General features: G+C 57.9%; 1 protein-coding gene across 3 annotated transcripts in view; it reads left to right on the plus strand.

Moving 5' to 3' along the window:
• Usp53 (ubiquitin specific peptidase 53) overlaps window positions 1-14,318 on the plus strand; it is a 71,048-nt gene that overhangs the window by 42,941 nt on the left and 13,789 nt on the right. For 2 of the 3 annotated variants that reach the window (XM_047566910.1, XM_047566911.1), the window contains 10 exons: window positions 207-320; window positions 387-469; window positions 2,338-2,443; window positions 2,910-3,056; window positions 3,605-3,754; window positions 5,772-5,934; window positions 7,751-7,900; window positions 8,780-8,926; window positions 9,700-10,417; window positions 11,488-11,564. In XM_047566910.1, the coding sequence (XP_047422866.1) occupies window positions 207-320; window positions 387-469; window positions 2,338-2,443; window positions 2,910-3,056; window positions 3,605-3,754; window positions 5,772-5,934; window positions 7,751-7,900; window positions 8,780-8,926; window positions 9,700-10,417; window positions 11,488-11,564 (1,855 nt within the window). Of the gene's footprint in view, window positions 1-19; window positions 321-386; window positions 470-2,337; window positions 2,444-2,909; window positions 3,057-3,604; window positions 3,755-5,771; window positions 5,935-7,750; window positions 7,901-8,779; window positions 8,927-9,699; window positions 10,418-11,487; window positions 11,565-14,318 lie in introns of all 3 variants that reach the window. The other variant, XM_047566912.1, reaches the window with a different exon arrangement.

Raw genomic sequence — 14,318 nt, forward strand, 5'->3', positions numbered from 1 at the left:
GTCCAGTGGGTCCCAGCAGGACTTCAGGAAACGCCTGAGTTGTGTAACACGGGGAAGCCGGGGCAGAGCCTGCCATGTCCTTCAGGAGCAGATCCAGGGCTGGCCGTCGCGGCTTGCTGCCCCCGCTCCCGTCACACTGGGGATGCTCGGCGGGAGGATGCAGCTGCGAGGTCCTCAGAGCAGCCACCCGTCTGTCCTCGACGCAGGAGAACATCCTGGAGCGGATCCACTTCCACCTGGTGCCCAGCAGCGACACCGACATGTGCACCTCCAGGTCCTGCATCGCCCACCAGAAGTTCGCCATGACTCTGTATGAGCAGGTGAGCCGCGCTGCCCCGCCCGGGCCCTTCCCCGGTCACTGAGACTGACCCCTGTGTCCCCTCTAGTGCGTGTGTCGTAGCTGCGGAGCCTCTTCAGACCCTCTGCCTTTCACGGAGTTTGTGCGGTACATTTCGACGACGGCCCTCTGGTAAGAGCCTGCTGGCGCTGCTCAGCGGGGGTCGGCAGCCCCTCGGGCACGTGGCGCTCACTCTGCGGACTGTGGCGGGTGGCGTCTGGGAGGATGGGCGCCGTGCCAGGTGGCGGGAGAGGCCCTCAGTCGATGGGCCCCCGGCCTCCCGCAGGTGGGCCGCCCACCCAGACTGCGTGGGACCAGGGTGTTTGGGTTCAGAGTTTGAAATGTGTGAGGTACAGAGGGAGCATCTTGCGGAGGGACGTCGTACAGGTCCTGCACAGTCCCAGGTGGCTCCACACGGGGTTCTCACAGTGCCCAGCTTCAGCCGTGACCTGTCACGTGAGGCCAGGCCTGGAGTCTTCCAGTCGTGGCACTTGCTACTCACAAGGAAGCGCTGGCGTTTGGAGCATTTCAGGTTCTGGACTTTGAGATCAGGGTGCTCGACCTGTACGTGTGTCACTTAGTGACATGCACAGGGACCAGTCAGAATCTCTGTTCGTGTTTCTGGCAAGGTGTTGGGCTGTGAAGGGAGACAAGATGGCAGACTGGTCAGCGGAGCACAGACCGTGAAGGAGGGAGGGAAGGCGGGTGCCAGTGCGTCCTCAGACCCCAGAGGTGGCCTGACCACCCTGGGGACTGTCGAGAGTCAGACGTGTGTGTGGTGGAAGTGGAAGCAAATCACAGGCGGCAGCCAAAGCTCCTGTCCGGCAGGCGTGGCCCGGGTCTGGGTGCGCGGCTGGGCAGCGGTGGAGTGAGCACCAGCCCTTTGCTCGTCCCTGAGCTCGGGCGTGCACAGCGTCTCAGAGGACAGCCTGTGAGTTCAGCGTCTCCTGTGCACACCGCAGGGCTGGGAGCGCTGGTGGGGAAGCCGTCTCCTGGGGCCAGTCGGCGGCAGTTGATGACAGTCCTTCAGTCGCATGAGAAACAGAGCGGCATTAGAATAGGGTAGACCCCGAGTGAGCAGCCGTAGGCTCTTATTCTACTCTCACAGAGGTGCAGCTCCAGGACACCACGGCACCACCTGATGGGAGACTCCTCGGGTCCTGCCTGCCTCAGGCGTGGAGCCCTGCTCACGTCTGTGTTCTGTGTCTGTGTGGAGGCTTCTCTTCTGGGGAGGAAGTGCTGGCCGTGGGCTCTGGATGCTCACCACATTCTGGGCGGGCTGTGCCTGGTGGGTTCCATCTTGACGCCACGCCTCAGGCTGGTGCAGATGTGGCCCGTGAGGTTGATGTGGTGAGGATGAGTCAGGACAGAAGCAGGTCTGCGGCCTGCATGGCGAGCCCAGGGTGTGTGGTGGGCCGCTGCGCTGACGGCTGCTGGCTCGAGCTGTGAGTGCTCTGGAGGTCCTTCCCTCGCTGGACGCTGCAGAGCAGGACTCGGGTACAGAGTGGGTAGGGCGCTGCGCCTTCGCATTCCGCTGAGCATGTTCAGAGAGCTGTTCAGGGACTGCCTCTGGGGAAGGAGTGGCGACTTGCTTACCCCAGGTGGAGAGCCAGAGCCCGGCAGGCAGGCGGTGGCTGCCTCACCTGAGGCCCCGTGCCCTTGGCGGCCTTGTCTCAGGTCCCTGGCCCAGAGCCTGTCCTGTGTCCTGCAGTCTTGCCCCTCTGTTGGGCGGAGTGTGGGCCCCAGTCCCTGCTCCTGAGTGATGGCGCCGCGGGGTGTGGCGCCCGGCAGCGGCTGCACGCAGCTCCCAGCCCGCCCTGGCTTTTCATCAGGCACTGCTGGTTTCCACCACGTGGAGATCTCTGTGGCCCGTTGTCCGGCACCGCTGGGGCCCAGGCAGAGGGAGCCGCCGGCCTGGGCTGGCTGCGCCATGTCCCGGGTCCGGAACCAGGTCTGCTTTCAGTTCGTCCCCACATTTGGGACTGCCGCTTTTTTTGTAGCAATGAAGTTGAGAGAATGCTAGAGAGGCACGAGCGCTTCAGGCCCGAGACGTTTGCAGAACTGCTGCAAGCGGCCAACACCGCCGACGACTACAGGAAGTGCCCGGTGAGCTGGGTCGGGCGCGGGGAACAGGGCGCGGGGCTCGGGAGAGGGGCTGGGGCGGGTCGTCAGGTGGCGCCCGCTCGCGGGCCATTTGTCCAGCTCTGTTTCCTTGAGAAACCCTTAGTGCTGTGACAGATTTAAAGTAACCCATGAAATTCAGTCTGTGAAGTCCTGGAATTTATCATTTAAGAGAAGGTTTCTTTTCTTTCCTTGAATAGATGTGATAAATGATATTCTTCTCTCATCTCGTATTGGTAATGGCTTCTATCTGCTTTTTGTAGGATACATTCTTGTTTTAACACATCTACAAAAACACCAAAAAATATTTTGATTTAAAGTGAACTTCCTGTTTAATCAGTGATTAGAAGAGGTTAGCAATTTCTCAGAAACTGAAAAACATGAGTTTCACATGGTCTTTATGTAACATAAACTGCATGATTTCAAAACTTGCTTTTGTGTTTTTCTGTAGAGTAATTGTGGCCAAAAAATAAAAATCCGCCGTGTGTTAATGAACTGCCCAGAGGTCGTCACAATTGGCTTGGTCTGGGACTCGGAGCATTCTGACCTGACCGAGGACGTCGTTCGGAACCTGGCAACACACCTCTACCTTCCTGGGGTATCGAAACGTGTTCATTCTTTTCCCTTTTATCTTAAATTCCTGAAAACACCTTTGTGTGTTATGATACATGTAGTTTCGCTTTTTGAACCTAGATTCTTTTAAAGAAAATAACGATACTCAGAAGTAGCGTAGCAAAGGTGAATCAAGTCTGCTCAGGCTCCGGGGCTCCTCCTCACACAGCTTGGAGGAGCTTTCGGTGGGAGACCAGACCCCATCGTGCCTTGCGCTCTGAACACAGCAACTGTGTGACTCCATCCGTAGTCAGTGTGAACCTGGAGAGGAGCTAAGATCTAGAATCCACCTGCAACCCTGATCCCTTGCTGTGCTGGCTGTTACTCTCAGTAGATCGTAGCTGGTTTGTGTTGCCGTGAAGGTTTTAGATGGTCGTACTTTGGAAAGTACTTTACCCTAGGGTCACGTGTTCGATTCAACGCAGGCCTGCCCTGTGCCGGTCCTGGGCACTCCATGTGCATTCGATGGGGCGCGGTCTCGCGGACTTGGGTCTGGGGACTCAGCGGTGAATGTGCAAACCGCTCTCTCAACAGCTGTTCTACAGGGTGACGGACGAGAGCGCCCGGAGCAGCCAGCTGCAGCTGGTGGGCCTGATCTGCTACGCCAGCCGGCACTACTGCTGCTTCGCCTTCCACACCAAGACCTCCAAGTGGATGCTCTTCGACGACGCAAATGTGAAGGAGGTGAGCCCTGGCTCGCTGGGCACCACTGCCTTCAGCAGGATGCAGAGTGGGGGATCTTTACCTGCAGGAGTGATGACTCAGTGAGGACAGCGCAGCCAGCAGAGTGGGGGATCTTTACCTGCAGGAGTGATGACTCAGTGAGGGCCGCGCAGCCGAGCAGAGGTGACCCGGCTTCCCTTGTGCTGGCGGTGGGCTCACCAGCCACAGGCCTCTGCAGCCAGTAGCAGGGAGGTGCCCGCTGGCGTCCGCTGCACCCGCCACAGCAGCAGAGCAGGCTCCTCTCCAGTGCTGCTGCAGACAGTGGTGCGTCGCAGCTCTCTGTGGGCTGTCCCCTCAGGGTGCAGCTGACCCCAGCCGTCCACCGCCAAATTCTTTTGGAGTTCTTGTCTCATAAAATTCAAAGAATGAAATCTACAGACAGTGGAAGGCCAGAGTGAAGGAAGTGGGTCTGCCTGAGTGAGAAGGAAAAGCAGACCTTGCTGGGCTGAGGCCCTGTGAGAGCAGGCCACCACGCAAGGGCACTGGCCTGGGGGCCTGCGTCGCTGCTGGGTAGGCGTACTGATGAGCATCCCTGTGAATTCAGGTCTTAGAAAATACCAAGGTCATTGGTCAACATCTACACTAGTCAGGTGTCGATGGGTGTAAGGCCGTTGGTAAAAACCATTGCTAATCAGGCATTGGACAAGTGTGAAGTTATCAGTAAAAGTCTGTGCTGAACCGTTGTTGGAAAAGCATTAAGGCTGTGGCTCAACCCATGATATTCTGACTGGTTGGCCCTGGAGTCTGAGGCCCTCCCTCAGTTCTGTCCACCTCCCTTTTCCCACTGCCCCTGGACAGAGGAGTTGGTTGGAATGTTTCTGTGGGTCAGTTTCTTGGAGTAACCTGTTCATTTAGAAAGCTGCCCCTTTGTTGGGGGGTGGGTGGGCCTTACAGCAGGGGTGTTCCTGCCCACTCCACTGTCCATCTTATCCAGTAGCATTGTTAGATCCAAACTTCCTTCCCTGTTGAAACCTGACTTACTTTGAAGGTAGGCACCCACAAACTGCCTTCGAAGGTACCTCTTCCATTGTTCCTCGACAGTATCAGGAGGCGTGATTTCTGGGTCACAGGGTCACGTTCGTGTTACTTGATACAAGGAGCTGCTGGTTGACTTGGGGCGTGTTGACCTATGAGTGGACGACTGGCCCTGGGCAGTGCCTGGTGCGACCCTCTCACTTAGCCCTTCTGGGGGCGATTGCGTTTCTCGAGATTGACAGTGTTCTGAGCTCATGGACCATTCTTAGGTCCTCTTTTGGTGACTGCTGTTTAAAATGTTTTGCCTGTTTTTCTAATTGGATTGTTTTCTTACTAATGAGCTGTGGGAATTCTTTATTCTGCACGCCAGCTCTTCATTAGATTTTTATTGCCTATTTTAAAGTTTGACCATGTTTCTTTGCAAGAGCAGGTTATTAATTAATTTCAACACAGTCCGTTTTGTGGTTTTCTTCCTTCTACTGTTCATGTGTTTCTAAGAAACCCTCGCTGTCCACGGGCTGTAGCGGCTTTCTCTGGTTTCTCCTGGACTGCCGTAGTCGGAGGAGTTTTGTTTTGGGACAGTGGGGTCAGAGTTCTCCCCGAGTTGCTGGTCCAGCTCTTCCAGCAGCCGTGAATCATCAGGTCATTCGGCCCAGCTTGTGAGGTCAAGTACACCGGTGTCAGTGCACCTGGAAAGGTCACTTATTCCACATATTTCAGTGCGTAGTATTTCTCATCCAGGAAATAAAAGAGATACAGCAGTGATTAAAACCGTCAGCCAGACACACAGGTGGTCCAAACTCTGCAACAGTTCTCCAGACAGAAGCCCATCCATCCCGTCCTGTCAGATCCAGAGGAGCAGGTGTGGAGGGTCTCCTGTCGTCCTCAGAGGAGGCTGGTGGTGTGCTGAGCGACTGCTGGCTCCAAGTGCTGGGGACACAGTGCTCCACGCACGTGCTGACCACAGCTCTCCTTTGCTCTCCCCCCTTGCGGCCCCGCCCAGGTTGGAGCTCGCTGGAAAGACGTGGTCTCCAAGTGCACCCGGGGTCACTTCCAGCCACTGCTCTTGTTTTATGCCAACCCAGACGGCACGGCGGTCTCCACTGAGGATGCACTCAGGCAGGTGGTCACCTGGTCACATTACAAATCTGTTGCAGAAAATATGGGTAATTCTCTTAACAAACTTTTTTTCTATGATGAGAATCAACTAGAAATACTTACACTGAATATAAGCGGATGTTGAGGCCAGGTGTGGTGACCACGCTTGGGACTCCAGCTACTCAGGAGGCTGAGGCAGGAGGATTGTAGGTTCAAAGCCAGCCTCAGCAACTTAGTGAGGCTCTGTCTCAGTATGAAATTAAAAATGGGGGAGAGGGGACGGGGACAAGGCTCAGGTAGAGCACCCCTGGGTTCAGTCCCTAATGCCAAAATATATATATATATATATGTATGTAGATGTGTATATATATGTTGAGAATAACTTGAAATTGAGTTTCAGTACAGGGGTTCAGGAACCTTCTAATGTTTCTGTTCATCTTTACTATTCTTATATAACAAGTGCTGGGATGGAACCCAGGGCCTCCCACGTGCCAGGCAAGGGCTCTGCCGCTGCCACACCCAGCCCTTTGTTACCTTTAGGAGCCTTCCCCGACATTGGTCCCCGAGCACACTTAGGGGTCACTAACCTGTGGTGGCTCTGGAGTGCCTGTAGGGTCACCCACCATCCCCTGTCAGTGACCCCAGGGTGCCTGTAGGTTCACCACCATCCCCTGTCAGTGACCCCGGGGCTCCTGTAGGGTCACCACCATCCCCTGTCAGTGACCCCGGGGCTCCTGTAGGGTCACCACCATCCCCTGTCAGTGACCCCAGGAAGCCTGTAGGGTTACCACCATCCCCTGTCAGTGACCCCAGGGCGCCTGTAGGTTCACCACCATCCCCTGTCAGTGACCCCAGGGCACCTGTAGGTTCACCACCATCCCCTGTCAGTGACCCCAGGGTGCCTGTAGGGTCACCACCATCTCCTGTCAATGGCCCCAGGGTGCCTGTAGGGTCACCACCATCCCCTGTCAGTGGCCCCAGGGTGCCTGTAGGGTCACCACCATCCCCCGTCAGTGGCCCCAGGGTGCCTGTAGGGTCACCCACCATCCAGCGTCAGTGGCCCCAGGGGGCCTGTAGGGTCACCCACCATACCGTCATTGACCCCGGGGTGCCTGTAGGGTCACCCACCATCCCCTGTCAGTTGCCTCAGGGGGCCTGTAGGGTCACCCACCATCCCCTGTCAGTGGCCCCAGGGTGCCTGTAGGGTCACCCACCATCCAGCGTCAGTGGCCCCAGGGCACTGTAGGGTCACCCACCATCCCGTCACTGACCCTGGGGTGCCTGTAGGGTCACCCTCCCTCCCCTGTCAGTGGCCCCAGGGGGCCTGTAGGGTCACCCACCATCCCCCATCAGTGGCCCCAGGGCACCTTTAGGGTCACCCACCATCCCCTGTTAGTGACCCTGGGGCACCTGTAGGGTCACCCACCATCTATCAGTGGCCCTGACCACCTGTAGGGTCACCCTCTGTGGTGCCTGGCTCGTGTCTCCTCCAGGTGGTAAGTGTTGAGCTGTCCAGTGTGTGGTGGACTGGAGCCAGGCCCAGGGCCTTACAGAGTGTGGAGGTGAGAAGTGCTCAGCAGTCTGCCCACAGGTGAACATGTCTGCAGAAGTGGTGCAGCAGCCAGGCACCGTGGTGAGGCCTGGAATCCCAGCGCCCAGGAGGCTGAGGCTGGAGGATCATGACTTCAAAGCCAGCCTCAGCAAAAGTGAGGACTAAGCAGCTCAGTGAGACCCTGTCTGTATAAATACAAAATAGGGTGGGGATGTGGCTCAGTGGTCCAGTGCCCCTGAGTTCAGTCCACAGTACCAAAAAAATTATGCACACATCTTTTCTCCTAATGTGATAGAAGGAAATGATACATTTTTTTTGTTTCTCTTTTCAAGAACGTGAGAGGTCTACAGTTTATAAGTCGGATAATTGCAGAGAAAATGAGTGTAGCGATCACAGAAAACCGAGAGAAGGTCAGAACCTTCAGAGTGAGGTTTCCTCATTTAACCGGAGCCCTGTTCAGGCAAGCGGAGGGAGAGGAGCAGGTATGTGCACGGTGACCCTTCTGCCCCCACTTTCTCCTGTCCTGGTCACCCAGTGCCTAAGACACACACATGGTGCTCAGCTGACCCCCTGTCCTGGGAGAGAGTAGCAGGTGGACTCAGGGCAGCGCCAGAGGAGACTTGACGAGTTGCTAAGGGATCTGTGAGAAGGCCCCGCCTAGGCCCAAGTGGGTGAGGGGCTCAGCGCAGCACTCCTCCCGGGGCTGCTTCTGCGCCTCCTACTCACTCCCTCTTCTCCTCCATGACTTCTCCTGAAAGCCTCATCCTGTGACTTGAGACTGATTTAAGAGCTTGCAGTACCCTGTGTAACTAGGGTGTAGAAGCAGGAGCACCGAACTGAGGGTACTCGGGGGTTCAGGGGCTGAGATGTGAGTGCTCCAGGTGGTTCAGGGGCTGAGATGTGGGTGCTCAGGGTGGTTCAGGGGATGAGATGTGGGTGCTCAGGGTGGTTCATTGGATGAGATGTGGGTGTCAGGGTGGTTCAGGGGCTGAGATGTGGGCGTCAGGGTGGTTCAGGGGCTGAGATGTGGATGCTCCAGGTGGTCCAGGACCTGAGCAGTGGGTGCTCAGGGTGGTCCAGGGGCTCTGAACTGTGGGTGCTCCGGGTGGTCCAGGACCTAAGCTGTGGGTGCTTAGGGTGGTCCAGGGGATGAGATGTGGGTGCTCAGGGTGGTTCAGGGGATGAGATGTGGGTGCTCAGGGTGGTCCAGGGGCTCTGAGCTGTGGGCGCTCAGGGTGGTCCAGGGGCTCTGAACTATGGGCGCTCAGGGTGGTCCAGGGGCTCTGAGCTGTGGGTGCTCAGGGTGGTGCTGAAAGGTCTGAAAATGATCTGTGTCATTGTAGGAATGGTTTCTTTTGCAGTTAAGTTGAGCCACAGTGATCAGAGGGAAAAGATAAAAGACATCTCCAGAGAATGTGCTCTGAAGGCCATCCAACAGAGAAACTTGCTCTCTGCACAGAGGAAAGATTTAGAAAAGGGGCAGAGGAAGGACACAGCCAGACCCAGAGGTGAGTGCAGTGTGCAGCATTCACTTTAAGACACTGCTAGAAATCTCCTTCTGAAATGGAATCTCATAGCTTTGAAGTGGCTTAACCTATCTGAGCACGTGCATGTTTTACGGGAGCTGTTGCTCAGCGTGCTTTCTTCAGTGCACCATGCAAACCTGAGAGGCAGTTCTCCTGGCCCTCAGGGAAGTCCAAGGAGGACATAGTGTTCAGTTTCCATGTCTTAGCCTTTCCTAGTGAATCCCTGACCTGGCACCAGAGGTGCAGGGGGTCACCAGGGAGGGCTCTGGCCTGCCTGTGTTCACGGGTCCCGGGTCCTAATCCCTCCAGGCTGAGGCTCTGGCCTCACTGGACATAGCGTCTGGAGAGTCGTGTGGCAGGTCTGCCCGGCCTAGCGGGGGGCCGCAGCTGCACTGTGCCCTGGATCCTCCTGGCCTGGGCATGGCCCAGTCTGCTCTCTGCTGCCCCCTTGCAGCAGCAGCCGGCTGGGTGAATGTATAGAGACGGAAATGTAGTCTTGACTTCTGTTGATGGTGAGGTATTTCTTTAAAAGACTATCTGTGATCCGCCTTGCGGGCCATTTCTGAAGTCCATTTCTTTTATAATTGCCTCTAATTAGCATAAATGGGCACTGATGAAGTGCTTTCCATTTTCAGAGCAGTGTGATGGACTTCTGTCCCTGACCACCCAGCATTTCTTCTGCGTGGTCCTTACTTGCAGCAGTGGTGTTGCTTTGCGGGGTCTGTTCTTGTTTTTGATTGTGGTCCCTTTTTAAGGTGTGTCTGACGAGGAGCCCTCACATCTCAAGCTGGGGTCACCGTCTGCCCCCAGTGGCTTTGGGAGACAGTGCAGTGTGCAGCTGTGCCACAGTCCAGGGAAGGAGCCCTGTCGACAGGAGCGAGTGGCCTGTCGGGGTCGAGCTGCTGGGCACACGGCCAGTCCCAGCCAGTCCCAGGCACCTGCTGCAGGAGAGAGAACAGCCGGCAAGGTCAGCGGCAGCGCCGGACGTGGCTCGGACAGCAGCCGGGGCTCCCGGGACAGAGCACGTGGCCGCAGCCGGGGCCGCGGCTGGAGGCCCCTGAGGGAGGCCTTGAACGTGGACAGTGTGTTCAGGGAGAGTGGGAGGAGACCGCACAGCCCACGGCACCCGTCCAGCTGCAGGGACAGGCCCCAGGATGGCCAGGAGCAGGCCTGCGACAGCTGGTCCAGAGGGAGCGGGAAGCCAGAGGGGCTGGTGACCATCTACGAGGACGAAGGCAAGCCAGAGACGGGAAGCAGGAGCTCCCTGGACTCCAGCGGGAAGGGCGCAGGGAGGAGGAGAGGCCCCGCAGAGCGCGGCACACCCGGGGACGGCTGGCAGATGCAGAGGACTGAGTCCGGGTACGAGAGCAGCGACCACGTCAGCAGCGGCTCTGCCAGCCTGGACGCGGCGGCTGCCGATGGAGATGGCCCCGTGGAAGCCAGCGGTGCTGTTGCGGAAGCAGGGCCCTGCAGGTAACAGACCCAGAGGGGCCTCCACCCTCCTGCCCACGAGGCGAAGCCCGGGTCAGAGTTTGGGGTCTGTTAAGTGTCACAGCCTGCGGAAACGGACTCCGCTCTTCCTTGCACCTGGAAGGAAAGGCCTCGGGCTTCAGTGGTTAGTTATCACTCCAGAAATAAGAGCTGTTTTCTCTTAGGAAATCTGGGAAGTACGGAAGTGTATCTGCGCTTCCATCCCTGCCCTGTGAAGGTTTACCTGCGGGCCCTGTTCTGCCAGCCCTGTTACCTCATCTTTGACACCAGGCTCAGAGCCGGGCCGCGTGCTGCTCCACAGCCAGCCTGGGGTCGGTTCTCCCCTCCCCAGTGTGAGAAGACTCAACTCAGCCACGGTCCCTGTGCCTGGCTCTGTGCTCAGCTGGGTGCTCAGCTTGCCGACTGGGTTCTCAGGTCAAATCTCACTTTCTGCTTTTGGTCCTGAAACGTCTTAGTCTGAGCTGTGGTTTGACCATGCTCCCCCTTTTTTTTTTTTTTTTGGTTTCAGGGATTGAACTCGGGGACACTTGACGACTGAGCCCCAGCCCAGCCCCATTTTGTGTTTTACTTAGAGACGGGGTCTCGCTGAGCTGCTTAGCTGCTGAGCTGCCGAGGCTGGCTTTGAACTCAGGATCCGCCTGGTGCTGAGCCACTGGGATTACAGGCGTGTGCCACTGCGCCCAGCTTTGGGCTCGCTGTCACAATGGCACATTTGTAAAATCCAGCAGCTCGTGTTTTATTAAAATAATAGTTCCTGTAGAGAGTTAAGGAAACCATGTGGGGAGTGATTTCACTGGACGCTCAGAGGTGGCCAGGGCAGTGGGAGAAGAGGGTGCGCAGACGCCCCTGGGGCCTGGGGCTTGTGAGTCTGCCTTGCAGCCTGTCTCCTGCGGAGGCGAGGTTGCCCGGCCTTGGCACGAGCCGAGGTGTGGGTTGATGGGGCACCTGGCCCTGGTGCAACCCGGGGCGTGGACTTCTCTTGCTCCCTCCTTCCTTCTGAGATCAGCTGGGGTCCAGAGTGACCCCTGTGTTCCACACTTTTTTTTTTCTAGTGACCAGAGCAAGATGAGTAGCCCAAACCCAGAGGGTGCAGACTGTGCCTCCCTCCAGAGTGGACACCATGCAGGAGGTGAGCGCCCTTCGATCTGTGAGCCCAAGCGGACGTTCTGTTTGGTCGTAACAGTCATTCTAAAGTGAACGAGCTGTCAGCGATGCCTTTTGGCCAAGGCCGCGAGCCACGCTGGTGAGGAGCAAAGGGGTGCGCCTTCCTGCAGGCACCTCGTCCACGCTGCGCTGCTCACATCCGCAGCACAGCCTGGCTCCTGTGCTCGGTGTCCTGCGGTCCGTTACCCAGCGCCCTCCGCTGGTGCCCTCTGGCTGTGCTGGTGCCCTCTGGCCTCCGCTGGTGCCCTCTGGCTGAGCGGGTGGCTCCTGCGCTCGGTGTCCTGCAGTCCGTGACCCAGCGTCCTCCACTGGTGCCCTCTGGCTGTGCGGGTACGCATCTCTGCCTGCCTTGTCAGCAGCCTGGCTCGGGCGTGGAGGGCTCGACTCTGCCCTGCACAGGGGCAGCTGCCCTGGGCTCCTCGTGAGGGGCCTGACCCCGTCTGCAGGCTGGACTGGCAGAGGCCGGAGCACGGGTGACCTTCCTAAGAGGCTCGCGTCTGCGTCTGCCGAGGGAAGGCTCCTGCTCCCTCCTTAACGACTGGCCCAAGGACCATGGTCTTTCTCACTCACCACCCCACTTTCAAACTAGCAGGCCTGCGGGGCAGGCAGAGAGCGTGTCCAGGTTTCCTGAAACGAGAACAAGGATGCAGGAGCAGCAGACGGAGGACAGGGGAGGGAGGGCAGGAGGACGGGGCTCTCAGAGCTCCAGCAGTCGCTGCCGGCAGAGGACGGGGATGGGGGCCAGCAGCTGGGTCTGGGCACATGACGGGGCTGCAGAGGTCGGGTCTTGGCAGTCCTAGGCTCACGGTGCACGCCAGGCGGGGGCCAGCTTCGTCCAGGAGGGATGCTCTCCTGCTCACGCCCCACTGGCCAAGTCTTAGAGGGAGCGGGAGGGTGGACAGTGCAGTTCCACAGCCACCCTGTGCAGCAGCAGCTCCGGTGAGGCAGTGGGAACCCGGGAGCAGGGCGGCGGTGTGGGAAGAGCTCCGTGTGGAAGCAGGGATGCAGTGGGGTCCTCGTGGGGGTCCTGGAAAGCCGGTAGCCATGGGCTTGCCTGGGGAGATGCCCTAGGGATGGGGGACAGCCCGCCAATCTGCCTGGGGACCGTGGTGGAGGTGCGCAGTTGGGGAAGGTGGCTCCACAGTAAACAGCCCTGAGCAGCACCCGCGGCACCTGCTGCCTGGCTGCTCCTGAGGTTCTGGGAGGACTTCCCCAGCTTGGGTGTGAGCACTGCTCCATGGATTTGCTTTCACCAAGTGCATACCATCAGCAGGAAGGTGAGTGAAGGAGGCAACTCCCCGCCTGAAAGGCCGCGCCATGCTGGGTCTGCCACAGCCTCCCAGTCTCCTGTGAAACAGAATCCTTGCTGCAGGAGCTCCTGCCAGGTGGGAATGCTGCTCTGCTGGCCAAGGAGCCTGCTCCTGGCCTCAATGGACACTGCTCAGGCCACCATCCAGTCCCAATGAGGCAGGTGCAATTCTGTGTGACTGTGTCATGTCACCATTCAGTCCCCATGAGGCAGGTGCAGTTCTGTGTGAGTGTGTCACGTCACCATCCAGACCCCATGAGGCAGGTGCAGTTCTGTGTGAGTGTGTCACATCACTGTCCAGTCGCCATGAGGCAGGTGCAGTTCTGTGTGAGTGTGTCACGTCACCGTCCAGTCCCCATGAGGCAGGTGCAGTTCTGTGTGAGTATGTCACGTCACCGTCCAGTCCCCATGAGGCAGGTGCAGTTCTGTGTGACTGTGTCACGTCACCGTCCAGTCCCCATGAGGCAGGTGCAGTTCTGTGTGACTGTGTCACGTCACCGTCCAGTCCCCATGAGACAGGTGCAGTTCTGTGTGAGTGTGTCACGTCACCGTCCAGTCGCCATGAGGCAGGTGCAGTTCTGTGTGAGTGTGTCACTTCACCATCCAGTCGCCATGAGGCAGGTGCAGTTCTGTGTGTGTCACGTCACCGTCCAGTCGCCATGAGGCAGGTGCAGTTCTGTGTGAGTGTGTCACGTCACCGTCCAGTCGCCATGAGGCAGGTGCAGTTCTGTGTGAGTGTGTCACGTCACCGTCCAGTCCCCATGAGGCAGGTGCAGTTCTGTGTGAGTGTGTCATGTCACCGTCCAGTCCCCATGAGGCAGGTGCAGTTCTGTGTGAGTGTGTCATGTCACCGTCCAGTCCCCATGAGACAGGTGCAGTTCTGTGTGAGTGTGTCATGTCACCGTCCAGTCCCCATGAGGCAGGTGCAGTTCTGTGTGACTGTGTCATGTCACCGTCCAGTCCCCATGAGGCAGGTGCAGTTCTGTGTGAGTGTGTCATGTCACCATCCAGTCCGTATGAGGCAGGTGCAGGTCTGTGTGAGTGTGTCACGTCACCATCCAGTCCCCATTAGGCAGGTGCAGGTCTGTGTAACTGTGTCACGACACCGTCCAGTTCACAAGAGGCAGGTGCAGTTCTCGGTGAGTGTGTCATGCCACCATCCAGTTCCCAAGAGGCAGAGGAAGGTCTATGTGAGTGTTTCATGAGGAAAGTGCACGTCTGTGTGATGGTGTCATGTCACTGTGGTGGTTCAGGGTGTTTTTGACACTGGGGAACTGAAGTCCAGTGTTGCCCCTACATGACTGTGTTCAGGGCCTGGTGTGACTGTGGGGAACTGACGTCCAGTGTTGCCCCTAGATGACTGTGTTCAGGGCCTGGTGTGACGGTGGGGAACTGAAGTCCTTGTTACCC

Source organism: Sciurus carolinensis, chromosome 10 (genome assembly GCF_902686445.1).
Source record: "Sciurus carolinensis chromosome 10, mSciCar1.2, whole genome shotgun sequence".
Taxonomy (NCBI): domain Eukaryota; kingdom Metazoa; phylum Chordata; class Mammalia; order Rodentia; family Sciuridae; genus Sciurus; species Sciurus carolinensis.